This window comes from Phaenicophaeus curvirostris, chromosome 1 (assembly GCF_032191515.1).
Source record: "Phaenicophaeus curvirostris isolate KB17595 chromosome 1, BPBGC_Pcur_1.0, whole genome shotgun sequence".
Classification (NCBI taxonomy): Eukaryota; Metazoa; Chordata; class Aves; order Cuculiformes; family Cuculidae; genus Phaenicophaeus; species Phaenicophaeus curvirostris.
Window position 1 is genome coordinate 58,392,045 of NC_091392.1, and position 16,017 is coordinate 58,408,061.

The following is a 16,017-nucleotide window of genomic DNA, read 5'->3' on the forward strand; positions in this document are numbered from 1 at the left end:
TTGTTTGCTTCTCTCTAAAGTTTGGCAGGCAAAGAGAAAATGTTTTTCTGCTTTTCCCCACGTGTTCTGTCCGCTTTGTTTTCTGTGTTTTAAGCAAAAAAAAACCTGAACAAAACCGAAAATCAATGACAGGGTAGGCTTCTGTCATTTTGTTTTAAGAAAGAAAAAGAAAGGGGTAGGCTTTCTGATAATGGCCTTGAGGAGGTATGTTGCTGAGGTGCCTCAACCACTTGATTTTTTCCTTTGCGTGCTGTTTGCATTTTTCCCTTCTGGCTCCAATGGACAGGCTTTTTGTCCCCCTCCCAGCCCCACCCTCCATGTCCTCTACAGATTCTGGTTCCAGATACCCCACACAGACCCCCTGTTCCCTTTCTCAAGCAACAGTACGTAGGTGCAACTGTACGTTCATTCGACCTCTAGGATATGATGCTGAAGTTAAGAGTTGGATGGAAGATCCATGTGAGAGAAAAGCTTCCCCATTGCTGTAAGAAAGAACGAAGCAACATAGAGTCTGGTGGAGATGTGAGTGCCGTGTTGGACTCAGCTCTATCTTGGCACTGGCGTTAATTTGAGATTATATATATATAATTATATATACATATATACGCATGTATAGGTATACATAGACATATATATGTATATGTGTGTGTATTTGTTTGCTATTTGTTTTAGCACACTGTCCCATTCTCAGGTCTAGATTTGGGGCAGTTGGTCCTGGGGACAGGTTGGACAGAAGGGGCCAGAGTGCAGAAGAAGCCAGAGATAAGAGTGAGGCCCAGGCCTCCCCACGCACAGAACATGGACCAGCCATAGCCATGACTGATGTCGTCGGGAAGTCCGTACAGGTAGCGGGGATAGCGGGAGAGCTCAAAGTTGATTCCAGCCACGCACGTGCACAGTGAAATGATGCAGAAGGTTCCTGGAGGAGAGTGGGAAGGGGAGAAGGAGGGAGGAAAAAAACAAAGAGAAGTTAGAAGAGTGATAGACATACATTTCTGAGCCACCCGAGAAGAGCTGGTGGAAACAGTAAAGAAATACTTAAGGGAGGATGTTCATATAGAAAGCAGCTTGGTCTAGCAGCTCCGTGGGGGAAGAACTGAGTGCCACTTGAGCATTGAATATTGATCTGATGCTGAAAAGAGCTGTACGGAGGAACTTCAACAGGAACAGTTTTTTCATTATGAGCACTCCTTTGGGAAGAAGAACGCTTCATGATATCATTGATTTTTTTTTGAATTTTGCTTTAGGCAAATGCAGAATCAATCATCATGTTTCCATATTTTTGGGGGGGGGAATAAAGGCTTGGTTTTTTTTGTTTGATTTCAGTTTTCAGTGGTGGGTTTTTATAGAACAAAGCATTACAAAATACTTGACATATTCTGGCTCTGTTGAAACATACATTTGAAATTACTTGAGACTTTTTTTCCCAAACTTTCCTCATATTAAAATCTAAAAAACTTTCAGCATATGCTCCCCTTTTAAGTACCTCTCTCAAAATCTTAAAATCCCTCACAAAATTCAGATTCTACCCTCTGCCTGACTCCAGTTGCAAAGCAGATGCCCTCGTCAATATAGGGGAGGTCTTCAAAATATCCTATTCTTGTTTTCCATCTCTGCAGCAACATTTCACTTCTTCCTGAGAATACAGTGAGGACAGGCTTCATAACTCTGTCAGGTGGCAAGTGTTATGGAAAGACACGTATCAGATGAGGCTGATCCTTAGCCCACCCAGATGACTCTAATTTTGATCTTTGGCCTCTAGATTCATCAAAGCTAAACTCTGAGCTCCTGAAATGTTAGTTTCTACCCACACACCAAATAATGGATAAATACAGATGCTACATACCTGTCTCAGAGATAACAGATAAAGTTATAATAAAGTTGGAGGTTTATTTTTTCTTTCCAATTCCTCCGTATGTGGGCCTCCCTGAATTGCCAGGAGAGCCTTGGGCACAGAAGGCAACCTACAGGACACATGCTATAGTAACACATGCGGTCAGCCCTGCGTGTCATCCTGCTGTTCATGCACAGATCAGTAGCACGTTATATGCGCACATCCTGCATCTGTCCTCTAGCAGCTTCTGGTGAGAAATCGCCTACTCCCATCCCTAAGATAGTACGACACCCCCCCACCCCAGCAGTTGTAGCCAACCTGGTTTTAGTGTCAAATTTCTTTCCTCTGGTGTCCTTGCCTCTTTCTGCTCCTTCCTGCTCCTGCTTTTCTTTTGCAACACCTTTCCCATTATTTCTCTGATACTTTGCTTTTTAAAATTGCAGTTATATTGATTTTACGCTCCCCACCCTGAAGACACAAGTAAGATTACGTGGTGAATTTGCTTGGAATTAGGCTCAGAAACTGGTGGCATTTGTAGCAACATATATAGACCACCACAAATGTGTGGACATGCCACCATACTCACCTCCTGGTCTAGAATCTTTGGGAAATCTCTATCATGGACCTGCTGTGAGACCACTGCCATGTCCCTTTCTCTGTTCTCTCTTCTGATGTCTCTGCTTTGTGTATTTGGACTGTCTTTTCTCCAATGTGTTTTGGCGTGCCACTTGTAGATATTCTGTGTTGTAATAGTCAGGGAATATGGGAACTCTGGGTGCCTCCCCTGGTGTTACATATAGTTGCCAGACAGCCCAGTGTATTCATAGGTACTCGTGTTATGATAGTGCCACAGGGTATCAGTCAGGACCAGCAAAGTGCTGTAGAACTTACTATGCCTATTTAAATAAAAATGGCCTTCCTGCCTCTGACAAGCATCCAATTAGTCTACAGTCAGTGCTCTGGACTTGTGAGTCCTTGTGAGACCCCAGGCTCTGGAGCTGTCTTCAGAGGTGCCCTACGCTAATTCAAAGCCCAGAGCAGAATAAATGGGGAGGTCTCTCCCCCAGAGTCCCTTATTAAAAAAATCAGGTCATTTGATTAGAAACCACACATCCTTTCTGTATTTCACCAAGGCACTTAGGTTATCCATTAACATGAAGGTGTCTGGCAAGAACATGGTTGTTCCCTGTGTGATATGTCAACATGGGTAGTACGTTTTGGGATCGAGATAAAAAGGATCCATCAGAGTCACTGTGCTCTGAACCAAGCTCTGTGGCTTATTTCAAATGGCTGTGGTTAGAAAATTACATGAAAGGTGTCTCTTCGCTAGCAAGAACATGATAATTTCAGTTCTCTGGAAATTTAAGATTGTTAAAACAGGTGGGTGGGAAAATCTGTGTGACCAGACTGAAGCTGCATTTGCTAAGTACAAAACAGAAGGAAATAACTTTGGGTTACAAATACTCCCTGTGCTTTCATGCTTTGTCTTGCCTATTTTGATTACAAGCTCTTCAATGTAAGGAATGTTGTTTACTCTTTGCATTCAAACGGAGCCCATTGGCACTTGGCCTTGCTGGAAGGTATTCTTCCCCGTAACAAATGATCAGTAAAGAAGAATGAGCAGCAATAGAGGATAAAGCAAATCACAAGCATGAGACTTCTTTAAAGGAAGACTGTCGCCCTGCTGCCCCTTCACCGGAGAATGTTGTAATCCCAAGGTGATAAATAATGACTGCCATGCGCGATGTTAGAGGATGCATAGCAGCGTCTTCAGCCAGTCACCCCTCACTGCTTCTGCAGGATGTCTTATATGACACAGGTTTATCAGCCTCCCTAGTGCTATTCATTACAGGCACAAAAAAAAAATAAAATACCATTTTATACAACCTAGAGGAATCTTTATGGCCATTATACAAGTGCTATGTGTTGTTTCTATTCAGCTGAGCAAGGAAGTTCCCACTTGTATTCAATCTGGCCTCTCACCAGGAGGGTTACCGATGAAAACTGAGCACGGTTACTACATTAGGGCTGTTCGGTGGTGTTTTGTCATGAACTGACAATCATAACACAAAGGGTGATCCTTGCAAATTGGACAATTGTTGGCCATCATAGTAAAAGAATCATGGTAGTCAAGGCTGCAGAGACTGAGCTTAACCTTGGAAATGCAGCTTCTACAAGACTGTGCAATACACCAAGCTGCGAGGACGGGGGAAGGAAGGCTGTCACTCCTGCCTATGACACTGCTTGCACTATGGACGTGGTGCTTCAGAGGTAGGAAGACTGCAGCACCTCAGGAGTATCCCCAACCCTGAGATTCTGTCTTTCCCCAGAAAACAAATGGAACCCTTATTCACATTCCTGGTAGGTTTTTGCCATCAGTGAGGTGCACCCCGGCATATGCACTAATGCCCCAGATCCCCAGGCAGCCGCAGCAATACCAACTTTTCTTTCTTTGTGAAAAACCCACCCCATGACTGTTGCCTGAGCAGATGACCAGACTTGAAGGCTGGTGGTCCAAGGCTCAGCACTTTCTCTGTGGCATTTGTACACAGAATGTGAATGACAGGCAGTAATAAGAGCTCACTGCAGTTGTGCTGGTATGCGAGCTGGCTAGGGGAGATAAAGACCATCTCCTTCAGCAGCTGGGGAGTGCAGAACCTGCTAAGGTATTTGTGCTAGGATTTACACGTTATCATCCTAAGCAAAACATTAATGAATGAGACAAGGCAACAGCAGCATTTTTGACAAAGGGAATTCACATGTCACTGCAAAATACTTCAGTCAGGTGAGAGATGAAATTTCATGTAATGCCGTGTCTGTGCCACAGAAACTGCTGTTCGACATGTAGTCAAGTCTCCATCCCGTCTCCACATCAGACAGCTGCTGCCCTTCTTCTTGGGCTGGTTTTGACAAAGCCTGTCCTGCTAACAGACTGATGATCAACAGTGGCTTGAGCATCTGTGCTATTAAATACCTCATGGCTATCTTGTGCTTTTCTTTCTTATATATTATAAAAGAAGAATATTAAACATTACACTGAAAGCCTCTTCCATTTAGACTGGATGTTTGTTTAGGACAGAGATCAACTTATTTGCTATACGTGTGTGTAAGGTTAGGGTCCTGCCATCCTGGCTGCAGTGTCCGACACGATCAGTAGAGGGATGGCTGGGAAAGGTAATATCATTATTGGTCAAAGCCAAATGCGGATTATGAGTCACAGCCCTTTGCTGTAGCTGTTTTTAAGCATGATTATATCAAGCAGAGCCGTGGGCCTCTGCTGCTAGGAATTATATTTTTTTCAGTAAACGAACGTCCCTTTTCTTTCCGATCAGCCCAGCTGTGTGAGGGACTGCAATGCCTCCACTTGCAGTTTTGAAATCTTACCTCCAAGGGAGAGCAGAAATGCTTTTGAGTGAAACAATTTAAACACAAACAGGCTCAAACCATCCATACCAAATATGTTTGAGTTTGGCCTCACACCAATGCCCCCCTGACCCATGTCAGAAGCCATGTCCTTCGCCCACAGACCTGGCTCAGCTTCCAGAGTGCTAGAGCTTGAGGGATTTCACAGGGTCCGTGCTATTATGAGAAACAAGAACTGCTGCCTTTCTTAAATATACTGAAAACAAAGGAGAGTCTTTGTGGTGCTGGTGCAAACAGACTCCACTGGCAGGAGCTTCACCTAAACATCCTTGTCCCTAGGACCAGGGATGAGGTGTTCAACTGTAGCCTGAAGGAGTTATCAACAACTTGAAGTCAAGGGAAATTCAAAAAGCCAGTAATTAAAATGATCTGGGCACCAAGCCCACCTCTGAGGCTCTCCTCTCAACAAAGAATTCTTCTTATTATTTGGAAAACATTTCTTCCACATCTGACAGAACAATGCTCATTTTCTCCCTTCCCCCCACAACAGGCAGAAATGACTCACCAACTAACTGTGCTGTCAGACATACAAAGCAAACAAACAAAAAAACCCCTGGTTCTTCTCCCCTTCTGTTTTTTTTTGGGTTTTTTTTTCCCAAAAGATAGAAATGTCAAGTATTACTTATAAACAATAGCAGATAAAAAAAGAAACACAAAGGTATGGATTTTAAGATGTCCTCTGAAACCACACAGTTCTCAAATAAATGTGAATCTCTGCCTTTTCTGCCTTTTAAAGTATTTCTAGTAGCTGCGATTGATGGCAATTTGTGGCCACTGATGTCTCTGGAAGGAGTGTTGGTTATTTAATTATCATGACTTTTTTATTATGTGGTGGGGCTATGGGGGAAAAAAATCTCAGAAGTGAAACAACATTATCTTTACTTTCTCTCTGCCCTGCTAGCTTTTACTGTTTTCAAGGTACATCAAACAAACAAATAAAATGAGGTCTGATCCTAAAGTGGAGTGTGTACCATTAGCTATTTAAATTATATCACAATCAAATGAAATTATTAAAGAATAAACTGAATTCCCTCCCAACAAAGTGATGACAAAAGCCTTTTGGAGGGAGCAGCTTTGCAGTAAACTCCTTCTGTGCACAGATTAAACGCCTCAGCAGCACGCAGCTCTTGAGAACACTTTATTGCTCTGTGCATACATGCATAGAATATAAATTATTGCTTAATTATGTACTGTTCCAGCAGAAGCAGCTTGCAGCTTCACCGATAGGTTGCAGAATAGCAAGAGTTTTACTGGAAAATTGCCCTTACGAAAAAAGCTGAGATGGAAGAAGTCTGACTGGGTGATGGAGATTCCGCATGGTGTCCTTGTGAGACCGTATACCCACCTGGGTTGGAACTTAATGCATTTTTATTTTATACCATGAACCAGAATAAAATGTGGGGTCTATAGCAGTTCTATGATATTGTATTATTGACACTGTCAGAATGCAATTTGCGTTTGGCCTTTGGCCTGCCACCTCAAAATGTACCAGCAGCATCCACACCAGAGCTGTGTGCCTGCTAGATGCTACTTCAGCAGCAATGTCTGCCTATTGAATTGCTGCGACACAAGCTGAAATGCATTCTGGCACCAGAGGGCTATGTACCCTCTGTCACAACCACAAATATTTAATGGGAACCTTCCTTTGGCTCGTGTAAATCAGTATAGTGGATGAAACGATATTACATCAGTTAAGGGCTGATCCACAGTTTGCTATGCTGACACAACTGACAGCCAGTCTATATTTCATGCTATAGTACGCTGCAGATTTTCACATGGTGACATTTCTGCTACCATTTCCCACAGTGCATGGAACTGCACTGAGACTGGGTGCCCACACTGCACACTACTCAGGCACTGAGCACCAGCTACAAGCAAGCAACCTCTGAAGTTATGAGTTGGCACATAAGGCAAAAGCAAAACTACTTAGCTAAAGGTTCATTGTTTTGATAAAACAGACTAGTGAGAAATAGGGGAGTTGATCAAAGTCTGAGTTAAATAACCCTCTGATTACTTTAGCGATGGTGATTCCTAAGACTCACCCAAAATAACCTCGCAATAATAAGGTGACGTGACTACAGCGATGAAGCAAACATAACGGCTCATGAACTTGCAGCCGCAACAGAGGAGGCAGTAAAAATTGTGCCAGCTGTGGTACTGGAATGTGATTCAGTATTTTACTGGGAGCAGAAAGAAAAGAAAGGAAGAGGACGTCTTAATGTCAAAATGAAAAACACTGTAATCAAAGTTAGTGAATTTATCCCATGCCTGTGCTGGCAGGCACTATGCTTAGCAACATGCAGAGGCTACCTGCAGGTTTCTTTCATCCCCTGCTGTACAGACCTCCCAGGATTGCCCAGGCAGAGGCTAAAAGTTTAAATGGAAGGAGGCATTGAAGGTCTGAACAAACTAGAGTAGCTTGATCACATCTCAGATTTGCCATATGACAAGACACAGAAGTTTACTCTCAAAATATAAACCTCAGGCAAGTTCTTCCCAGCTTAGGCATTTGCCATAGCTCAAGAGAAACTTGTGAGGTCAGGTTGGGTTTGCCTCATTACAGGACCTCTCCCACAGCATGGGGAATCCATGCACCATATTGCATGTCTTTTAGCAACCAGGTCATTCTGGCTCTCTCCATGTTAAAGTGTTTATCTTCCAGTGTAAAAAATGAACCTTTCTCAGAAGGAACCTCAGAGAGCCTGTGGAATCTTTCTTTTATAGGAAACCTTCAAGTTGCTGAGCCTTCAGACAGATGCTCTTCAAGACAACTAAGACTGGAGAACTGACACAGCACAAACAAATTCAGTGCAGCCTTCTTCCACCTTGCCATGTGTGGGCCACTAAAAATACCCTTAGAGAAAACATTTTCAGGGCTGAAAGGGTAGAGTTACTCTCATGCCTTTGTAATCCTTTTGTTTACTGAAAGCACTACTAAAGAAGCCATTGAGAGCTCTGGGTGATGGTGGTGGATACTTGATTTGGATATTTTCCCCTTCAGGTGCTGGAGACAAGCTCACCCATTCATTTTTTCAAGTGACCAAAGGACTCTCTGGTTGTACAACTTTCCGTTGCTTGTACTGAATGTGAACTGAGGAACTTTTTTTGCAAAAGGATCCTAGCTCTATTACTGTTTCTACGAGCAGATCTGCCAGGAATAGAAAAATCATTTCTGTATGTTCTAAGTGATGCAGTTCTTGAAATATAATAGCCAGAAACCAAAATAAGATGCAACTGTTTTGCCAACAAGGACCACTTAGTGCAGGCTACCCCTGTGCAGTTTATATCATTCACGTGTATGCTTGCAAGCAACAAACTACCCTGACTGTACTACCACAGAGAATCACATGCTGAAATCTTCTTTCCACATCAGTACCTCAGCAGGACTCGTCTTCATATCTCCTGGAAGAGTGAGGTTGGGCAGGAATGAGAAAGGCCCCACTCATCTCGTGTCTGTCAGGTCCAGTTGCTTTTTCTGTGGAATTTCCACTGGCCAGTTGGACTCTCTTCATTCAGTATAGACCAAATAAGTGTAGCAGTGATTTGTCTAAGAGGAATGTTGTGTCTCTAACAGCCTGAGAAGCCAAGAAGGTGAATTTCAACCTTGCTTCAGCCTCCACATTTAAAAACAAGATCTGCTACACCAAGGAATTTGCTCCCCTTTCTCTCTGTAAGGAATTCTTTCCATCTAGGAAAACGTTCCAGTATTTCTCTTCCTTCTGTTGCATGTGTAGTCTTCTTTCATCTTTGATTCAAGGCATCAAACAACTCAGCAAAATATTTCTGTATTTTAATAAAAACCATTTTGTTGCATTGCTTTCCTTTGGCCTTGATGGATCTTGCCATTGGAATTCAGAAGCCAGCAGTAGATCAAAGACCTGATGACATTATTAAGGGATAAGGAACAACCATAGAATTTTAAGATACACATAAATTGTTTTCCAGGGCTGTAGGTGAGAAAGTCTTCTGTAGTTCTATCTGATCTGTCTCCTCTACCTTGCTTCTACTTTAATTCACCTTCTGTCAGCTCCCCAAAGACCTGCAGACACCCACAAGAAGCAAACTAGATTACATGCCCTTTCCTGTTCTGGTAACTCTATAAGGTACTGATGCTTCCATCAGTGCCTCCCATCCTGGTGAGGGAGAAATGATAAGTCAGTATAGTTGACTTAAAATGGGCACATGCAGGAATATGAACAGTTCTTTTTGCTGAAAAGCCAGAGTGAGCTGACTCCCTAATTTACTGTATGCCAAGACCAGTGAGAGTGATTTGAGCTAAAGCTGAAAACCTGTGAGTTTTTAGGTGCACATACACTACTTGCCCTGTCTTTTGCTCCAGATAATAAGATGCCTGCACCTCAATAAGAAGTTTTCCTCTCCTTCTCCTAATTCCAGTGTGCTTCTCAGATCAGATACAAGGTTGCAGGAATTGCTTGTGTTGGTATTTCTCCCTGCAGTGTGCAAGTGCACATCTTGGAGAATCTGAAACGAGCCACAGTAAAAATAAACCAACACATTCGAAGGTTGACTTTGAAGTCAGCTGATGATGTTTCCATGGAGATCAAATGCTATGGAGTAGACAATGAATTCTCTTCTTGTTCCTTTCCTTCCAGGAAAAATATACCCAACCAAAACACATCTGAAGGACTACGCCCTGCAGTACAGCTGTGTTATTGAGTTGAAAAAAACATTCCTATATTCCAACCCCCATTCTCTTATGGAGGTCTTGGCTTTTCAGGGCTAGGTCTGCTCATATTGACCTAAAGAATCACCTAAATTCCAAAGCTATTGAAAAAAATATATAATCTAATGAAAACAGTGTTCTGTGAGAAGGACATAACTCTCCTTTTGAGCATGTGCTGTAGGAGATGGAAAGTTGGGTGTTACAATTCCCCTTGAGGAGTATTATAGCTTGAAATTATAGAAGAGCATTTTGGTGGCCTGTACACAGCGACAGACAGATGCCTGTACGGTGAAAGCAGGTGATAGTTCATACTTCCAGCGAGTCTCCTATTCCCTTTTCAAAATAGGTGCCAGCATTAATAAATAAATGCAAAATGTGTTGTCAGTGCATGGTAAGAGGAGAGTACTAGAAGTAAAAGACGTCACACGCTACCCTAGTTCTGCCTTTTAAGCGTGATGTATTGTGATCCTTGTCATGCTATCATAGAATCATAGAATCACAGAATAACCAGGTTGGAAGAGACCCACTGGATCATCGAGTCCAACCATTCCTATCAAAGAAACAACAGGGAACTAATATGCCATCTGCATAACTTATCAGAGCAGGCAGGTTAATCCTGGAAAAGGAAGGAATTCAAGTGATATCCTTTCATCAATACTTTGTTTTTCAATTCATAATGAAAAAATGGTTTGTTACACAGTTTCTAATTTGAAATGCTTGGAATATAAATCTTCACTTCACACAATCAGCTGAGCGACTGCTTTCTAGCTTGTCAACACTAAACAGGCCACCTTGGCAATGCTAAACTGGGCATTTTGGCATCATGTTAAAACCCCAGAAGACGGTGAGGGGGGATGTATGTCTGCATGCATGATTTTCAAAACGTTTATTTTTGGAGTGAAAATAGGAAATTATATACCATTCAAAAGGAAAGTAATACCAGTTTCTAAAGGTTAGACTAGTGGACAGTCAGTCAGGATGAAGAAGCACCTCTAGTTCTCTCCATGTATGTAGACTGGATGTGGACAAGGTCTGACACAAAAAACCACAAGACTAAAGCTTGGGAATCAAGAGTGGGAGGGGAGAGACAGAGGTGGACATGGAATATGTGCTACCCTATCATAGAGCCTTGGAATATGTGCTACGCTATCACAGAGCCTTGTCTAAGGCTCAACTCAATCATTTTACTCAGTATGAGTGGATACGAGTTCAAATATAAATGTTTTCTTACCCTCAGCTGGAAATGCTGATGTGCAAGAGTGGACAGTGAGTTAACAGCAAGTTTCTTGTGAAACTGAAGAAATCCACAATAGAAACATTTCACTTATTGACTGGGGATTGCAGTGAACAGATCCCAAAGATCAAGTTGGTGCTCATTTTTGGTTGGTAGAAGATGTGAAAGCAAAAATGACGTAGATCTTCAACAACCTTTCAGAAAATGATCTGTGGAATTTCTTTGAACATTGGCAGCATTGTATCCAGCTGTATCAGCTCAGAAGGGAACTATTTTGAAGGAGATCATAGTTGATTTTCTTAATTTGTCAAATAAAAACAGTTACAGGCACAGTCTCTGGTTTTTGTGTCAGACTTCATAAATATCCAGTGGACCTGTATCCATATACATGTATCTGGGCACGTATCCATCAGAGTCCAGGTTTTGAAATACGTAGGAAGAGAAGGGCTTCTCTTTAGGCCCCAGAAATATGACCCGAAATGGAACCAAGGAACATCACCTGCAACACTGTCTGCTAGGGATATCACAAGTTGTGCAGGAGGGAGCTGATTTAAAAGACAGACAGACAAATCCTGAAAACAATGAAAAAGGACATTTTTTAAAACAGGCTGACTCTTATTACCTTAATATGCATGTGCTTGGCCTTGTTACATTACTGCCTGATGGGTACTAAGGCACAAAACCTGCGTGTCTGCTCTGAGCTCTGGGTCTCATCACAAGTCCATAAAGACCTTCATCAGCTCCTTTTCTGCCTTTTGCAACAGTGATGTTTGAGGGTTTTAAGCAATCAGAACGCTTAGAAAGTTTTAAACATTTAAAACCTATTAATGCTGTATGTTAGCTCAAGTTCATTCCAATTCAAGGCCCTAAATCACTTCAGAGCATAATGTAAAATTTAACCAAAAGCACAAGTAGGAACAAGAGCATGTGTGTGTGGTGTGGGAAGCACAGCAGAGAGGGGACTGACCTTGGTGCTCTGAGGCTTGTTTCAACGACTCTCAAAACCAATTTATGGCATCTCTTGATACAAACCAGCCTTTGTCTCCATCTGGAGGTCAGTCCACATAAATAAGTTCTTACAGTGGTCTGCAAGGTTTTGCTGAGTTCTTGAGTTCCTCTGCAGTCATCACTAATGTAGTGTCTGTGGCAGGACTGGAAAATGATAGGCATCTCATTTTTTCCAGTGATATAACGTTTTGAATTATACTTTTCAAACCAGCAAAAGGCATTATGTCTTTGTGAAAACTATATTTAAGCCAAGCTCCACAGCTCAGATTACAGCCAGATATGGTAGAACTCTGATTTTGTAAAGATCACATGCTATTGCTTTAGATCTGTATACATACACTTGTGCATACACATGTGCATTTGCCTTTCCATAGGGAAAAAGAGATTTTACATAAACTTCCTAAAGCTATTCCTTTTGGGAAAGAAGCCCAAGAGACAGCATTTTCAAAGAATAATGTCATGGAAAAGAAAAAAAAAAAAAAATGATCACAGAAGATATCTTCCATCTTCAGTCTTGTGCTTGATCATGTCACTGCAAGTGAACAACGTGAAGAACGGGTAGAGACCTTGACTGTTAGTGAGAAACAGATATTCTAGGTGCCTTGTGAAACCCACTGTATTTCCAGATGAACTCTGAAGAATGTCTTTTACTTTCTTTTTTTTTGTTGTTGTTTATCTTTCTCTGTGCCTCCTCTTGGCAGCTACTATGAAGGTATTTCATAACTGCCTAAAAGACGTCAATCACAGAGATTTGCCTTACACTTGCTGTATTAAATTGCTCCAATTTTGTTTCTTAAATTATTCAGCAGTGGAATGATTATTTTGAGATGGCAGGACTGCAGTTGTATAGAATAAACACTTTTATTTTCTACCGCTATGTGCTATTTTCAAAGTACAGTGAGTCAAATTTGGGACTCAAATGACTCAACAGCTGGTAACGATCCATGGCTGCAAATACACAGTTGTCATCTACTAACATTTGCACAGCACAAGCAAAGGAAGTATAACACACAGCCTTGAACATTTTGAAGACAAGACACTCTGTGGAGGTGGAGAGCGAAAGAGCGAAAGAGGATACAGACGTGTACAGCACATCTGTACCGACAACTGTGCCGCTGTGCCTTCTGAGAAAGGAAGAGGATAGAAATGATTTGTAAAAGGTTGTTTCACCTGGAACAGAATATAAAAGCAGAATGCACTCATACATTCTTAAGTGTGTCATTCTTTATTTCTTTAATAAACATCCTTGATTGTGTACATGAAATAAAGCATTAAATTTTGCCAGCACACCTGCATAACTTTATTTTTTCTTCCCTCTCCCTCATCTTTCCTGTCTGCTTATCTCTGCCACAGCAGACAGCACTGGAAAGAATAGGTGTTCACCTCTGCTGTGGGAAAAGGTTTGACGCTTTAGTAACTCTGACCTGGGTTCTGTGAGTATGGACAGGCTGCAAAGAGCAATCTATCTGCAGCACTCTTAGATGGGTCAGAAGAAAGCCAGATTGGTGACAAAAGTGGAGCTGACAAATGGTGCTTCGGTCTCCAAGACTGGCAGATCATTATTGGAGAGGAGGAAGGAGGAGAGGATGGAAGAAATTCCCAATGTTTCTGAAAGTAGATACTAGGACAGAAAATCAGAGAGGAAAGACTCCATAGCTTTCCTGTATGTGCACACTAAGGCTTTCAGGCCTTTTAGTGCCAGTAAAAGAGGGAATTACAGGCTCCTAAGCGAAGCCCCTAGCACAGTATTTCATGCAAAAATGTCACTAGGCAAAGACAAGAAATGAGCAGCTATGTGAGGCTACAGACCATTTTATTACAGATATGCATGGTGAAGCTAAATCACATGAACAAGGGCATTTAACAGCTGGAATAATTTCCAAATAGACTAATTAGAGACTGAATTATTAATGGTAAAATTTATAATTGGCTCAAAGCAAGGTTACAGCAAGAAACACACTTGACTTTGCAAAGAATAATGAGCATTTGCAAGGCTAGTAAAATTATATGCTTCTCTAAGGAAAGTGTTAGCAAATTGGGAAAAAAACTAAAGTGATCCTAAAGTGCAAGTCACAAGGTAAAACTGGCAGAGACCAGAGAAGAGTGAAAAGGACAGGTGAAACAGTAAACAAGTGCAAAGATGATTTATTGCATTTATTTGCAGTAAGTTTGGAATTAAATAAGACAACGCTGAAGTCTCTCCCTGAAGGGCTATCTTGTTAGGTATGCAGTAATACCCTCAACTATTCAACTAAAATGTGTTCTCAGTACAAATTACAGACTTAAAACAGGAAAATACATGAATGTCCAGATGAAGGACAGAGCTCCAATAAGGATGATGAACCGTCATTCTTTGTGGGTCTTTTAATACCTTTACAAAGGCAAAAAATGTAGCTTTGGCTAGGGGTGTAATTTGGACAGGAATACTTTTGTGCTGAAGCAAGTACGAGGACAAGATATTAGAAGTGCTGGGACAAAGGGACAGTAGTTCAACAGGGAGGTGCACCAGCTAGGTAAGCGGAGGATGCAACCGCTGCTGAAACATTGGAGTGTGCCACTGTGGGGCAGTCCTGCTACCCCATTTGCCCCATGGAAGGCAGTTATGAGGAGGAAAATAGGTTTGGAGCATTTAGGTACAAAGTCAACCCTACCTTTAAATCAGAAATAAAGCAAGCCATGTAATGTTTCCAAACAGCTGACTGAAATGACATCAGAGCTGACCTGGGAAAACAACAGACTATCACAGATTGCCTTTAAAAGCTGATTTTATAATGCAAGTACAATAACAGAGGGTGTGGTGAGGTTGGGTTTGCAAGGTTGTGGAAGGATAATCAACATAGCAGAAACTAAGATGATGAAACAAGAAAATCCTATGAATAAATGTGCTGTAGAGCAGATGGAAAAAACAATAGTTAGGTGGATGTATAGCTCATCTGCTTAATCTGATACAGGAAATATTCTTAAACAACTTGATAAAGAACTGAAAGGAGGGATTCCTGAGATACAGGAATTTGCCTTGGTACAGTTTCCAGTATGACACTTCACAGCATCTCAACTCTTTGGAGCTGGAAGTAAAACCAAAATTTGACTCTGACCTGACAATAATATTATCTACTGTTGAGGGAGTAAAGACACCAAACAAATGATTTGACAGGTTTGCCACGATAAAAAAAAACCCGAACAACTCAAGGATTTGAACACATTCAAAAAAACTTCTGAAAACCAGAGAATGTGAGCACTGCTTCCTGGGGACTTAATGAGGAGGTGATATTTGGACTTCAAAAAGCAAAGTTTGGTGTAAGTAAATATACTTTGGTCAAACCACAACATATAACACACCCTGCGTGCATTTCCTCAGGTATATGTTCAACTGAATTCTTTTAGACTGCTACTAAAGTACTTGATGAACATGAAAGCATCATGTTTGCCATAGGATTCTGACATTCGGAAGAAGCGTTACAGATGCTTCTAAGTTTTCAGAAATTACTATAGAATTGCAAAAATTCTGGATTACATGCCCAGTATGGAGCTTTTACTGGTGCACAGATTTTCAATAATTTGCATGTAGAGAAAATGCAAGAAGCTGCAAGAGAATGTACTTGGAGTCATGTATAATTTGAGTATGACCCACTTCTGTAATAGAATTAAACAGTCTCAAATGCAATGCATAAAATGAACTAGTCTTAGGGAAACAAAAGCACAATTCCAAATGGAGAAAATCTCAAAAAGAGAAACTCTCCTACCTTGCATGATACAATCATCCTGACAATAATGAAGTGAAGCTACAAGTCAGTGTAGTTTTGTGTTAATACTGTACAGCTTTGGGTACAGGAG

General features: G+C 41.5%; 1 protein-coding gene across 1 annotated transcript in view; it reads right to left on the reverse strand.

The window, feature by feature from the left end:
- Window positions 1–335: 335 nt before the first annotated feature.
- Window positions 336–16,017, reverse strand: part of TMEM178B (transmembrane protein 178B) — a 229,168-nt gene continuing 213,486 nt past the window's right edge. Inside the window, exon 4 of the mRNA XM_069859138.1 lies at window positions 336–919. Coding sequence (XP_069715239.1) covers window positions 669–919 — 251 coding nt within the window. The 3' untranslated portion in view covers window positions 336–668. The remainder of the gene's footprint in view (window positions 920–16,017) is intronic.